The sequence below is a fragment of the Tinamus guttatus genome, unplaced genomic scaffold, assembly GCF_059628265.1.
Source record: "Tinamus guttatus ecotype Peru unplaced genomic scaffold, ASM5962826v1 Tinamus_guttatus_pri_ptg000503l, whole genome shotgun sequence".
Lineage (NCBI taxonomy): Eukaryota > Metazoa > Chordata > Aves > Tinamiformes > Tinamidae > Tinamus > Tinamus guttatus.
Window position 1 is genome coordinate 5728669 of NW_028289037.1, and position 14836 is coordinate 5743504.

Here is a 14836-nt window from a genome sequence, read left to right on the forward strand (position 1 = left end):
AAGTGATCACAAATAATCCCAAATGAATGTAGCTTTCTGATGCAAAAGTGTTTAAATTTTATAGAGATAGCACAAAAAGCTAATTTTCACACAGCAGTGGCCATCTCAGTAGGGTGCATGGTCGTATGGTGATGGCAGCAGAGCTCCTAGGAGCAGTGCAGGAAACTTTCAGCCTTTTTAGTTAAGCCTGGGTCCTGGTTTTGTAGCAATGGCCTGTGGCATTTAATGTATATTTGAATATGCAATAAGGTTTTGTGCCTTTCATTGCTAGTGTTTTTCTGAAGGTCTGAATATCAGTGTAACTTTTTTTTTTATTCTTAAAAAGATGGCCGTGGTAACCCATGGCCACACGCTACATCCTGTGTAGCACCACACAGTTTCACTAGTATTTCCCGTTTCTGCCTCAATTTATATTTAGACAAGAATCTTTCAAAAACAAAACATCCTCTGCACCACTTCATCTCTTCAATTGGTATGATTTTAAGGGTCCAAATGATAAAAAAAAAAATTGCCACATAACTGGAAAACTGTCTAATTACACTGGTTATTAGAAAGGAAAAATAAAAGCCAACTGTATCTTATTTCTATTTCAAATCATACTGACTGCAGCTTTCAGCTGTTTACTCTCATTATGCTGCTATATTAAAAAGCCATCAAGCAGCAGATGATGTTTCCTAGCATAAATGCCTTGGTGAAAGTTTCCTCTTAATCTGCTTTTCAGAAAGCAAACAGATTGAAGGACTGCAGTTTTTGTTACATGTTTTTCAAAAGTCTATCTAGGCCACAGATCATTCTTTTAGACACAGAGAATTGGATTGCAAGCAAATACCACTGAATCCTTGCCAAGCTGGGGCATTAGTTGCAGCGAGTTTTAAGAATCATTTAACTTTTCTCAGTAGCCAGATTTTTTTTGTAAGTCATAGATTTACAGCGTCTTTGAGTAAGAAGGTATAAGCAGTCTCATATGCTTAAATGAGGTAATGCCAACAGTCTGCATAACAAGTCTGGTCTAAAGAGACGTTTAAAAATTTTTGTGAGAAAGGCTCAAGCTTTAATTGAATTGTGATATTAGGCCAGGGTGCCCCAGTGGCCAATATTTTAAGAGGTAAGTGTCTAGAAGCCCGTAGTGAATGTGGTGAGCATATAATGACTTTACTATCTTCTCGAAGACTCATGCAATTTGGAAAAGGTGTGGTGCCTCTAAGAGCTGTTTTGAGTGACAACTTAGTTTCACAACTATTCATATAAATGTAGAGAGAATGTTTTTTTTTGTGTGTGTGTGTGTATTATTCATTTTCCCCCTTCTTCAGTGAAATATAACAATGTGAATGAGGTGTTGACTTGTTCTGCTTTAATGCAAATATTGACCTTTTTGTAAAGTGCAGTAAAAGGTGACTCATGGATTTCATTCTTAAAAAATAGACATTCTGCTCTATCAAGAAAGAATAATTAGGTATTTATTTAACAGAGAACATTGCTGTCTTTTAGGAACTATTTCCAGCCAACCGGCAGAATGTGGATCATTTTGCCAAGTATTTTACTGATGCAGGTCTAAAAGAGCTCTCAGATTTCCTTAGAGTTCAGCAGTCACTGGGGACTCGTAAAGAGCTTCAAAAAGAACTACAAGAACGTCTCTCTCAGGAATGCCCAATTAAAGAGGTAAAGTTTGGAGATTTTTTTTTTGTTTATTTTTGTTTGCATCGTAGTCAAAGACTTAAACAGTAGGTAGAGAGGATCAGGTGTAGGTGCCAAATAGGCTTCCTCTGATTTTAAGTTATTTGAATTTATTATTCAGTGTGCTTTCAAATGACTAAAGCAGCAAAACACCTTCTAGATTTTAAAGTACAGCTCATTACAATTTTATATCCTGTCCTCAGTGAGAAAACATTTTATTCAACTACTTTAACTGCTGGGATGGATGGGATGGGGAAAACTTGTAGCCAAGTAACAGTAGTGTTGCTAGATATAAAAAACATTAAATGATCATTTTCATAATTCTAATCTTGTTTCTTATTATCTCTATACTGTGGTGGTACTTGTAAATAACTGCAAATATTTGGTAAGTCAGAGTTGACTGGAAATATTGCTCAAGACAGTGGTTTATTTCCTGCTCCAGGTAGTGCTTTATGTAAAAGAAGAAATGAAAAGAAATGAGCTGCCAGAGCCAGCAGTGATTGGTCTCCTCTGGACTTGTGTAATGAATGCTGTGGAGTGGAACAAGAAGGAAGAGCTGGTCGCAGAGCAAGCCCTTAAACATCTAAAGGTGTGTGCAGGGGTGAAGAGGAGAAGGGCTGAATAACAGAATAAATTCAAGTTGTTACATATTTAAATCCAGAAGGTTTAGAGTCTTGGGGACTAACACAGAATCTCAAAATGATCGAGGTTGGAAGGGACGTCTAGAAATCATCTAGCCCAACCCTCCTGCACAAGTAGGATCACCTAAAGGTGAACTGACACATGCACTAGCAGGCACTGCTGATTAGGATCACCTAGAGCATGTTGCACAGGATCACATCCAGGTAGGCATTGAATATTTCCAGAGAAGGAGACTCCACAACCTCTCTGGGCAGCTCTGTCATCCTCAGTCATTTTTTTCCTCAAATTCAGGTAGAACTCCCTGTGCTTCGGTTTGTGGCCATTGCCTCTTGTCCTATCACTGGCCACCACTGAAAAGAGTCAGGTCCCATCCTCATGACACCTTCCTTAAGATATTTGTACACATTGATAAGATCTCCTTCAGCCTTAGTTCTTTAGGCTCAGTTCTCAGTTCTTTAGGCTGAAAAGGCCCAGCTCCCTCAGCCCCTCCTCACAGGACAGACATTTCAGTCCCGTGATGATCTTTGTAGCTCTGCATTGGACTTGTACTGGAGAGCCCATTTGTACTGGAGAGCCCAGAACTAGACACAGGACTCCAGGTGTGACCTCACCAGGCCTGATGCCACTAAGTATTTGAATATATCCTGTGTAGGGAACATCTCGTTCCTCTTTGGAGAAGGTGATGCAAGAGTTCAGTCCTAAATACTGTAGGATCCCCTGAGCATGCAGTGCAGAAAACTATGTCAAAGCAAGGTGGTCATAGCTTGTGTGTCTCCACATCATTCTTTCTAGGACAGTGGACTCTTCTGGGCTTCCTGCCTTGGCCACAGTGCTGAGCAAATGTTGAGAACCAGCTCTGCTCATACCTGACTAGTAACCCTGCTGGAACTGTTTTTGCAGTGTCTTTGCCAGGGGCAAAGCAGGTTTGGGGCATGGTGAGGCGGCACCTGTGCTGCCTTGTGCAGAGCTGGTTTAACTTGCATGGCTTCTTAGCTCAGTCCGTATGAAAATGTTTCCTGCATAAGTTGACTGTGGGAGCTGGGTAGCTGCTTCTCCAGCAGTGAGTCAAGAGCTGGTTCTGTGTGGAGCTGGCCCGAGGTCTTGCACACTGTATGCGTGCTCTGCTCTCCAGTAGCGAGTAACAGGGATTCTTTGGGATTCTGGGGTTCCTGTGGGGCGGCCGTGGCCTGGGCCTACAGGGCCACTGCTCTGGGATGGCCAGTCCTTGGGTCCCCGGAGGCTACAGCCTCCCCACAGGGAGGCAGCACCGGCTGTGACGCACCCGGGCTCCGTACGGTTACCCGTGTGGAGCCTGTCAGTACATGGGGGAAAGGAAAAAGTGTTTGCTAATGTTAGCTGCTTTCTAGTTATTTTTCATAGCTGCTTTGTAAAAGAGTTTCCTCCAAAAGTAATGATGTTTGCCTGTCTGCCTAGCTGGCTGTTAAAACTACGTAACTCTTTTCTTTCCCTTTTTGTAAATTTGTAGCTGATAATTAGTTTGCAAAAAGATATTCTGGACCACGCTTTCAAGTTTAACTTTAATGTCATCCATATTAATAGATTTTTTTTTTTTTTTAGTGGATATGGTAAGTAAAAACTTCAGGGGTTAATTCCTCATTAAAAAGTCCTAACATGTTAAGCATGAGTGCCCCCATCCTGCTGGTCAGTATCTTGCTATTGCTGCGTCAGTTAGCAGCCCTAGTCACGGACTGGAACCTTGTTAAAAACCCTAACTGACAATGTCAGTGAATTATCATGAAGAAGGCTGAACTGCTCAATGCATGAACAATGTAGTTAATATTAAAGTACAACTGGCCAGTGTCTTTGAAGACCGATGGTAATTTCTCTTCTCTTTGGCTCTGTAAAAAGCTTTAACACTGGGTTAATTTTAAGACTGCAGACTTAGCTGGACTCATTATAGGCTAAAGCTACTAATAAGAGGAAAAGAAATAGGAAAGATGAATAAAACATGGTAGCTTTTCAGACAAGAGTGCATTAACTTAGGTCCTTCATTTTCTTTTGAGGGATTTTAATAATATAAGGAAAGATAAGAAGGTGGCTGCTCAGGGGTGGGGGAGGGGGGAAGCTTATTTTCGTTAAGCATTTTTTCTCATATTGAAGCCTCTTAAAATTAAAACTTATACTCACATCCTGTAAAAGGCAGTGAAGTGTACTGCCACTGTCTTGTCAGAATATCATTAGGATTTAATACCATACTTTGAAAATACAGTCCTTTATCAAAGCAAGGTCGTCATGAAAGTCTCACAGTGATAATGAGAAAAACTAATGACATTTGATCAGAGGTAACCTGGAATAATTGAATTTTATTCTCTTCCTTTAAGACTTCTGAAACCCTCATGAAAATTGAGATTTGTACTTTCAGGAGCTTCATACTTTAATTTCTTACATTGTGAACAGGAAAAAACTGTTACACCTGCATCAGCAGCATGGTGACGTTGTAAAACGTCCAGGTAGCAGTATTCCAACTTACTAACTTTATAAATTCCTTTTACAAAATGCGGTATTTAAAAGTAGCACTGAAATCTAATTCACAGTGTGCTGCAAATCTTAAAACAGCTCATGGATCTTTTTGTGCATGTGCATTTTAAGTATTTAGTAAATGTTGCTGGCAAGCAAATCCTAGGTTTCAGTGGAACATTTTTTTCAGGGATGAAATTTATGCTACCATACATTAGGAAAGGTTTTCTTTTTTTTTTCAGTATCCTGACATGCGTTTTGCTTTTTGCCCTGTCCCTCTTTCAGCAATATGCCCCCCTGCTTGCTGTCTTCAGCACTCAAGGCCAGTCGGAGTTGATCCTTCTCCAGAAGGTTCAGGAGTACTGCTATGACAACATCCACTTCATGAAAGCCTTCCAGAAGATAGTGGTGCTCTTTTACAAAGGTAACGCTCTATATCCAGTACTGTGTGCTGTACACAAACAGTGTACCTGGCACTAACTTGCACATGTTTTGCTAGGCTATTAGGCATGTATTAGCATGTACTGCACACAGGGCTAAGCTCTTGGTATGCTGGAATAGTTGACTGGCAAGGGATTCCTTGCAGAGGAACTGCTCTGAGCACAAGTGATTCTCCTGTGGCAGTTACTCTCTGTGCCAACCACTTACCTCCCATATCAGAGGAAATAGAAGTTCTCTGGGTTTTGCACAGGGGAAAGGTTGTGGATACAGAAAGGCTACTGGGCTCGGAAGTGTCTTGCAAAGGTACTTCCTGTGCCAACGTGCCACCAGGGAGAGTCAAAACAAACCCCTTTTTCTGTCACATTTTTCTTGTAGTCAAGAAGTGTGAGCGGGATCCCAGCAACATCCACTGTCTGTTCAAGCACAGTGTAGCCCTCGTATAAAAGCAGGACTAGGAAGATTTTCCTGTAAATCTGTGTCGTTCTGTGGCAGTGGGAGAAGATTTTTAAGGAGGATTAAAAGTGTAAACCTTCCTTGTTCATGGTTTTCTTGTTGTTGTGCCCTGACAGAATGAAGCTTTTTCCTTCTCAAAAGATTCTGATTTTTTCCTGTTGAAGTGGATTGCACTTTTTGCTTTGCCCTTAATGGAAGAAAGAGCAGGTCCTTCTTTTTCTCCCCCTTCCTCTTTTCTTTGTCCTATCGGTTTCCTGCAGATGCGATAATTTGAGGGATTTCATTTATATTGTGAAGCTGACTCCTTAGCAAGTTTAGTCAGATCAGGTTGTCATAGAGACTAATAGTCTTGCTCTGTATGTGATGGGTGGGTGCCAAAAGGTTTGTTCTGAGATTCCTGCTATAAATAGCTGAAGGAGAAGCAGCAGCAGGAGTAGAAACCCAGCATTGATCCTTGTTCACACAGTTGCATCCAGGGACACTTTCAAGGCAAACAGGTTCAGATTGCTGGAACAGTTGCCTGGCTTCAGAAGGCAGAGCTAAGTGAATCAAGTGGATTTATTTCCCCTCATTGCGTCAATATGGGGCCTCAATGATTAAATGAGAAGATAATAAACCTTGTTTTCCGTCTGACCTCAAATTCTAAAATGTGTAAAGACTGTTAATGAGTGAGGAAAAACTTGAAACTGCAACCTGCAGCAAGAACTTCTTTTAAATTTCACTTTGGGCAGCTTAATGAGCAGTATGATGACTGTGCATTCAAACCATAACATATGGCAGTGTTCTCATTCTAAAGTTTTGGGTTTTTTGGGTGTTTGTTTGTTTGTTTTTCACTAGAGTGTACATTAAACTTAATCAGCTGCTCCAAACACCCAGCTCCCACGTCCTCCACTCGCACTACCTGCCCTCATTATGGCTCTGAGAATATCCTTGTGGGAAGGCTTGTTGGGAAAGAGGGAAGATTTTCGCCTCGGCTCCCCCCAGGGCACGGTGCGAGCCGGGATGGCCACGGCAGCGTGTTCGGCCTGGCTGCGTGGCCCGTCCTGGCGTCGCTCCGCAGCGGTTCAGGCTGTGCAGGGGCGCCCGTGCCTCGCTCGGCCGAGGCTCTCTGGGGCAGCCAGAGGCTGCCGAAGCACCCGCTTCCCTATCTGTTCCCTGTGCAGCTGCCCCTGCCCCACTTCCCCGTTTCCCTGAGCCTGGATCTGCCGGTTCGCGGGACGCCCCGGTGCTGGCCGTGCACGGGGCCCCTCCGCGTGCTGCGCCTGGGAGGTCGTTGGCTCCGCTCGTGTACAGCAGCTTTGGAGTCGGACGGTGCCTGTGGCCGAGGACGCACCACTGGATTAACCAGGAAAGGCTTTGGGAGCATTAGCCCTCCTGCTTCTCCTATAGGGTGTTATGGGGTTTTAGCTGCTCAGGGCCTGTTCAGAGCGGTAAGAAAGATACCAGCCTCAGCTGGGGAGCAGGCAGAGCCCGGAGCCTCCGCTTGGTTTCAGGGCTTGTGGGTCCCCCTGCTCCCCAGAGCACACGTGCCACCAGAAACAAAGCAGGTGCTTTGACATACTCAAGCAATTAAGCTTTAACAAAGCACTAAATAGAGACTGTCTTTGCTTTCCTAAGAGTCAAAGACAGCACCCCTGAAAGCTCTTCCTGGCCACGGTGCGGGGGTGGAACAGAAGCCGCCTTCCCCTTTCTGTTATGTTTCAGCCATAAGCTCAGCAGCAGTTGGGAAGTTTTCAGAGGACCCCATGAACTTTTTCTAGTGTCAAATAAAGGCACTTGGAGTTTCTGGGGGTGGGCAGACACTCATGCAGCTTTGCACAAGGATACGTGTGGACATTTTATTGCTTATTACTCATTAGGCAGGAGTATTTCCTGAGCATGAAGAGAGTCATCAGCGATGATGGGCACCAAGTGCCCCCATGCTTTGATGAATTTGATTGTATGACTGATCTCCCATGGGTGTATGCAGCATCTTGCATTTAAGACCTCCCTATTTCCTTCATAAAATAGCTCTTGGATTACTTTTTATTCAATATATTTGTAATGTGTAGAAGTGTACTGGTCCTTCATACTGTTTTATACACTGCTGGACCTATACTTCTTCATTAAAAAATAAATTACTGCCAACCTCATGTTGGCCATACACTCGTAAAGATAATTGTAGAATAAGAAAATCACGGCATTTTCCTGAGTGACATCTACTGAGTTTTCAGCGTCCTTGCTGGTTGTAGGATATTTGTTAGTTTTTAGAGCATTCCTAAGAGATGTACTTGCCCTACATCTCTTAACTGCACACAGTGTGCTGCAATGTATGTACAAATAACCCTGGTTAGCATGGGATTACAGGCTGTGTGCCATAATCACTTGCTAAGTCTCCTGTCTTTTTGTTTGTGTCCAGCATGGAGATTCCAGGTGTGAAATTTTGGTACTGCTGAAGTTAATAACCACTTTTTTTCATGAGGATCAGAATTGTTCACTCCTTTTTCACCCTTAGCAGGCACTCTACCCTCTGTATCGTTACATTAGATGACAAGTCAACATCTATGAAATGCTGAAAGAATCAGTAGAACCTCAATTTGCTACAGCATAATTAGGCCTCAGAGAAACTATTCCGCAGTCATCGTGTAACTGGAAGATGCAAACTGTCCCCTCAAAGGGATGCAGGGTGAACCCTGCGCTTGCATGAAGCTGGTCTTTGAGCTCCACTTGGCCAAGGGCTTTTGTTTCCTTTCGACAGAACACAACTATCTCTAGACTTCCATTATTCAGTTACCTTCTTTGCATGCAGATGCCAGCCTTTCCCAGCAGCAGCCTGCACCACACGGCTGCATCCTGCCGCGGCGACGCCACCGAAGGAGGCTCCTGCCTAGGGCTGTGCCCTCCCGGCAGGGCGGGCGGGAGTTTTGCTGAGGGACTGACCGTGTTCGGGGCGAGCGGGGCCCTGTGGGGGAGCAAAAGCCCCTTCCCGGCGAGGGGAGCGGAGCCCGCGGCGCGGGCGCCTTGGGGAGCCCCCCTTGGAGGACGGTGCCGCCCGGGGCTGCGGCGCTGGGTGCTGAGGGGCAGCTGCACCTGCAGGAAAGCAGCTCTGGGGCTGGCAGCACCTGGGGCTGCCCTGAAAGCGCCCTGCCCGCAGCGCTCAGCCTTTGAAGCGGCTCTATAATGGAGTTTAATGAGAAATAACTATATATATAAAATGAATCATTCCCTCCCCGCTCTGTGTTCCCATTGCTTCAAAGCAACCTGGGGGGATGATTAACTACACCCTGTCCTGCTTGATTGCTTAATTGAGCATCTCTGTGCTGACAGGAGACTCATCTCTTGTGAGCACTGGAGGCATGAGTGTATTACAGATAATGCTGCTCACAAGTGAGAGGAGAGGTGCAGCTGTCCTTGCTGTAGCTGAATGCATTTGTATTTTTTCCCTACTGGTGTAGGAAGCTTATTGCTGTGAAGTTAAATGCAGGCAAATTTCTCATCCATTTAACCTGAACATGGTTTAACCTTCCAGGCACATAGTGGGATCCGTACCAGTTTTAGTTGTATGTTTTGTTTTTATTTTCTCCTTGGTATTCTGGAATTAGAGCACGTCTCCGTTGTAATGCTGGCCAGAAACATGGGCTCTGCTTCTGTGACAAGCCTATTGCTCCCATAAACTGCAAATCAAGAGCCCGGGCTTAGATTGCTCCCACTTGCAGGCTGAGGTAGGTGCCTGCCTGTGCACCTTTGCTTTTGCAGTAGCCTAAATACGCAGCCATTTCTGCTGCATTGCAGCTTCTGCTCTTTCTTCCATATGGCAACTTTGCCCTTTTAAATCTCCACAGCACCCAGCATTTAGCTGGGGATCAGGGCTACGCATTTATTTCTGAAGTTCTTCTGATTTTTCTGCTTGTTCCCTAAGGATGACAGTGTGGCACAGCTTAAGCAATGCTGGGATGTAGTAGTGATTTTTTTTCTGTAGTGCAGCTTTTTATGTACAGGGATTAAATTCCAGTTTCATGAGAGTCTATGTGAAATATTTTTGAAGCATGCTAAGTGAAAATCATGATGTGTTAAACGCTGAAATGTCCATGAGATGTTGTTAAGGATTAGCAGCCAGTATTTAATGCAGGAGGTTTGAAAGCTGTTTCTTTGCTCCAGTGTTTCTGTTACTTGGCAAGTTCAGTGTTGTGGGTGGTGATTTCAGAAAGCCAGTTCTGCATGTCCCTCGCACTGTTCTCTAACACAACTTACCTGGACTGGCAGACACACTCGGGCAGTGCAGTTTTCCATTATTTTCTCAGTTTTCCACTTTGTCATTTGCTGTAAACTTCAGCACATGTTATTTTGAAGAAAAGTAGCTGAGACGCAAGGTAACTTCCAGGCACCTTTTCACTAAATTCCCAATTTCAGCGGGGGGACTTTGTGTCTTCAGTCCCTATGGGGTGTCTCGGGAGAGCTTGGGTAACGTTCAGCCCGTGCCAGGCAGCTGCCTCCCCATCGGCAGCAGCACGTGCGAGATGTTCCAGCGCGCGCGGGGTCGGCCGCTCTCCTGTCACGGGTGCGGGTTGCCCCATCTGCCGTGGGCACCTCCGAGGTGCTGGTGGCCCCTGAGGGGGCAGCAGGCAGGTGCCACGTGGGTGAGATGGTACCGAGGGGTGCGGGGAAGCGCTCAGTGTGAACCTGCTGACTGCTGCAGTGCGGGAGAAGGTAGTCTGCTTAATTTCCACTCTTTTTTTTTTTTTTTTTTTTGATATTATTGAATGGGATGTAGGAAGCTGGTTTCAGCCTTTTTATAGAACAAAAAAAGTTTTGATTCTCACCTTCTGTGTTATGTAACTGCCAAAATGCCATTGCGGATTCCAGATTTTGTCTGCAACTGACAGTTACTGAGATACATGGCTTGGCTGGATCACAGAAGCTCTGTTCCTAAGGCTAGAGGTCTGTTGCTAGACCTAATTTTGTATCTGTTGGACATATTAAGCATCCTCACTGTTTGTTAGGATGGCGTTTTCTGATTCTTCCTCACCCTTCCATTTCCTGACAGTTGCTTTGTTCTTGTTATTGAATAGAAAAATGTCACTGCAGTATCTATCAGTTCCCTGAGGATGGCCTTAACTTATTAGCTAAAACAATATAATTGTTTTCTCCTTTAGGGAGAAAAGATGCCCAAAATAATCCCTATCTGTCTGTATCCTAGCAGTTTAATCAGGAGGTTTCAGGCTGCAGATTTCCCTTCAGATTTCTAGAACAGTGCAGAGTTCTGTGATTCAAAAGCATGAAACAGCACAGTATTTCTTACTGTGGCAACTTCGAACACGTGCAGACTGATTTGTAGCCTTATACATGGCTTATTTAAAGTAGATAAATAGCGAATTATCCTTCACAGAAGTAGGATATTAGAAGTTTTGTCTTAAGCCTAACACGACACATTTGTTGCATCCTGAATATACATCAGATATTCTGTAGTTAGAGCCTAATATTCTTGATACACTAAAGAACACATACAATAAGTATTTTATGCTGCTTTTAAAAAGCAGATGCCGTATTTAATGTATGCTTTATTTAAAAAAAGTAGATGCTGTATTTTTTCGCCTATGTTCAAAATCTTCTATTTAAAAAGTAATACTGACTTTTTACAAACACTGTGTGTTTCAGCTGATGTTCTGAGTGAAGAAGCTATCCTGAAGTGGTATAAAGAAGCGCATGTTGCTAAAGGCAAAAGTGTTTTTCTTGACCAGATGAAGAAATTTGTGGAGTGGTTGCAAAATGCTGAGGAAGGTATGAATCCATCTAAACAAAGAAATATGGTCTCCTCTTAGAAAATCACGTGTAGTTTTCAGATATTAGTCATCCCAGGCATATGAACTATGCAGTGTGAGAACAGAAAACGGCAGGCAGTAACTGCTGCAGCCTGCTTGCAGCCATGCCCAGATCAAGCACGTGCTGCTTTTCCTTACTGATGGTGTCCGTGCAAACTCCCAAAGTCACCGTTTCTGGAAGCTGCTGCAGGCAGGATCCTTGGTACACGTCCCCGCACGGACGCGTGGCGGGTGCTGGCGGCCCCGGGGCCGGGGGAGCCGGCGCGGGCGGCAGCAGCTGCTGCCAGCCGGGTGACCCCGCCGCGATCCGCGGGCAGAGCAGCCTCCTGGGCAGGGGAGTTAGGGTGTTACAAGTAGAGAAAGACGTGGAACGTATTTTTCTGCAAATGCTTGCTTGGAAAAACTGATCTAATATGCAATATTCACTGACAAGAAGCCCATTCCTTCCAGGTGAGTGGAAGGACAGAGTTGCAATATGATGCAAAGTAGCTTGAAGTGACAAAACCACTTATGTTAAAGTGCTTTTGCTCGTTTTTCTTTCATCTTATTCTATATGAATCACAAGAATTTTTTTTGTTAGAGCAGATTTCATGCCTGCTGTAGAGAAAAGCACAGCTTTTGAGATGGGCTGAATGATAATTAATATTTGCAGAGCCAAGAGTTAAGAAGGTGCCGCATCTTTAATGGCTCGCATACAGCCTATCCATGGAGACCAGAAGAACAAGCAAATAATGCTGGTTTCTCATTAAAGGAAGCTCAGATATGCCTTGGTTGATCCTACAGGTTAGGACCAGAATAATTCATAGTGATCTGGGTTTGTTCTCGTAACAGATCTCCACAGGGGAGTGTAATGGAGCAGATCTCAGTTTTCTGATGCTGTATGTTTTTCTGGCCTATTCTATTTGATCTGTCAACCTTCCCTAGGAGGTGCTAGGCATAAGGCAAACTACAGTTTGGATTTTGAAAGGATGTCTCTTGCTACTTTATGGGATTACCCAGGCCACTGTCCTTGTGCAACCTATCTGAAGTGTTTTACTCTTCTTTTCTAGAGTCGGAGTCCGAAGGGGAGGAGAACTAAGACGGTTCCATGAAGCACAGACTCGGTCTGGGTCAATGCCAAATGCGCTTGGGAATGCCGTACTGTTCAAGCAAAGAGGCTTTACTTCAGTGTCATACAGAAACTATAGGCTAGGCTTTTCTTTTGTTTAGAAGAATAAAGGTTTTTAATGGAGCCCTGAGGCATTAGATTCTTTACTTGGGACTCTACCTCTGGCTCACTGTACACTAACTTAGGCAAAGACATTCATTAAGGAGCCATATAGGAAAGGTGAAATGAAATATTTATGGACTCCTTTTTATTAACGGTCTTTTTCAGGTACTATGGTATATGAACACTCCAATTTCTGTTTATAGAACCGTTTGGTCTGTGTTTGTAGCTCAATATTGGCTTGTGTATGTGATTTGACACCACCACATTTTTTTGAATAAATGGCTTTTATATCTTAGTTTTGTAGTGCTAGTGTGTATGTCTTATAAATTTGCCACTAAGAATTTAATTCTTAAAGTAAAAATTATGCAAAATGTCATTAGACTTTGTATTTCTACTTCATGTATTTGCAAATCAACATCCTTAGTTAATTGGGATCAGCATCTAATGCTTACTGTCTTGTTTTCTGTATCATTTGGGGCAGATTATTTAGTTTATTAACTCAAAGAAAAATGCAGAAGAACAAGTCTGCAGGCTTCCAGTTTTGCATGTGCAAAATTTATGCCAATGATGAATGCTGTCTTCTGACTTTGATGCAGTTACTGGCAATGGCTGTTCTTATTTAGGTGGTTTAGCTTCAGGACACGAATGAGTAAAAGCCATGGTGCTGTGGGGGCTCCGAAGAGCCCTCTCTCCCAGCTTGCCCTTTCTCCCCGCAGCAGGAGGGCAGACAAACAACTGCTGCCAGCTCATTTTCCAGGGCAGGGTTTCTTTGCAAAAAGTCTTTTCCTGCTCCACCACCTCCCTTTGCTGTCCTCACGGGTGCCCAGAAGCAGGTATTCATTTGCTTAAAAGTCATACACTTGACAGGTGCCTGGTAATGAGTAAATAGTCTGTATGCAAAGACATTACACTTCCTGCTATACAGAGTTGTTCTAACTTCCCCGTTGCCCATCATTTTGGGTAATGTTAGAGTATTAACATTGTATTGGAGGAAAAAAGCTACTACATTTATACAATTCAGAATTTCCAAATAAAAATCCTTCCCTTTTGAAATAGGATTAAATCCACACTATAAATGAATGATTGGATTTAGTAAGGTTTAAAAAGAGGCTTGTATTCTGACAGAGGAAAATATGTGGAAGAGCATAACTAACCAATGAAGTGTATTTTGTAGTTAGAAACCAAAAAGCTCTCTATCAGATCATATGGATTTTTTTGATAGAAAAATCTACACTTGATGCCAACCAATAGATCACAGGGTTGTGAAATTCTGGTCTCAGGAGGTGTCCAGCTGTACTGGAAGCAGCACAGGGCAAGTGCTCTCGAATGCCAGTTTTCGACGTACAACAGTGGTTTTGCAGAAGATACTGATCTTTGAAAGGGGAAGGTATAATGTGGGTCTTTCCTGTAACCTATAGCAGTACAGAGGAGACAGCAACACAGTCACGTTAAGGGAGAATCGATGCACTAGCTGGATGCTTTCCATTTCAGTCTTTGTTCCTATGGCAGATTTGCCAGGCACTATTGACCTCTTCACAAATCTGCAGCTATAAATTGGTAGTATTGAGTGACTGCTGATAGAGAGCTGCCATTGACATACGCATTTCAAATTGAAATTTGTGATTTTTCTGAGGTATTAATGAATATTCAGTTGTGCTAACATAAAACAACTTTTCCAGATGTCTTAAAGAATCTGATGTAGAGCAAAGGCTGCAAGCACCAAAAGTTCCACAGGAACTTAAGGAAAAAATTCTTAACAGTGATGGTGACAGCACTGGAAAGGGTTGCCCAGAGTGATTGTGGAGTCTCCTTCTCTGGAGATCTTCCAAACCTGCCTGGATGCCGCCCTGTGCCCCGTGCTCGAGGTGACACTGCGTGTGCAGGGGGCTGGACAAGGTGATCTCCAGAGGTCCCTTCCAACCTCAACGATTCTGTGAGGAGAGCGGCGGGTGCGGTGCCCAGGGCAGGGCCATCTGCTGGAGGGAGGACAGGGCGGCTGGTGCGGCCGCGCCGTGGGGAAGGGCCGCGGTGGAGGCGGCTCTGCGGCCGTGTGTGCGGGCGGGCAGGGCGCGAGGTGGGCCCTAGCGCAGGAGGGGCCCGTGTGTGCGGGCGGGCAGGGTGCGAGGTGGGCCCTGGGCGC

At 44.1% G+C, this 14836-nt stretch overlaps 1 protein-coding gene across 1 annotated transcript in view; it reads left to right on the forward strand.

Moving 5' to 3' along the window:
* BZW2 (basic leucine zipper and W2 domains 2) overlaps positions 1-12991 on the forward strand; it is a 49551-nt gene extending 36560 nt beyond the window's left edge. The window contains exons 8-12 of the mRNA XM_088533510.1: positions 1489-1659; positions 2117-2263; positions 5080-5218; positions 11323-11445; positions 12536-12991. Of these exons, the coding sequence (XP_088389636.1) occupies positions 1489-1659; positions 2117-2263; positions 5080-5218; positions 11323-11445; positions 12536-12564 (609 nt within the window). The 3' untranslated portion in view covers positions 12565-12991. The remainder of the gene's footprint in view (positions 1-1488; positions 1660-2116; positions 2264-5079; positions 5219-11322; positions 11446-12535) is intronic.
* The last annotated feature ends 1845 nt before the right edge of the window (positions 12992-14836 follow it).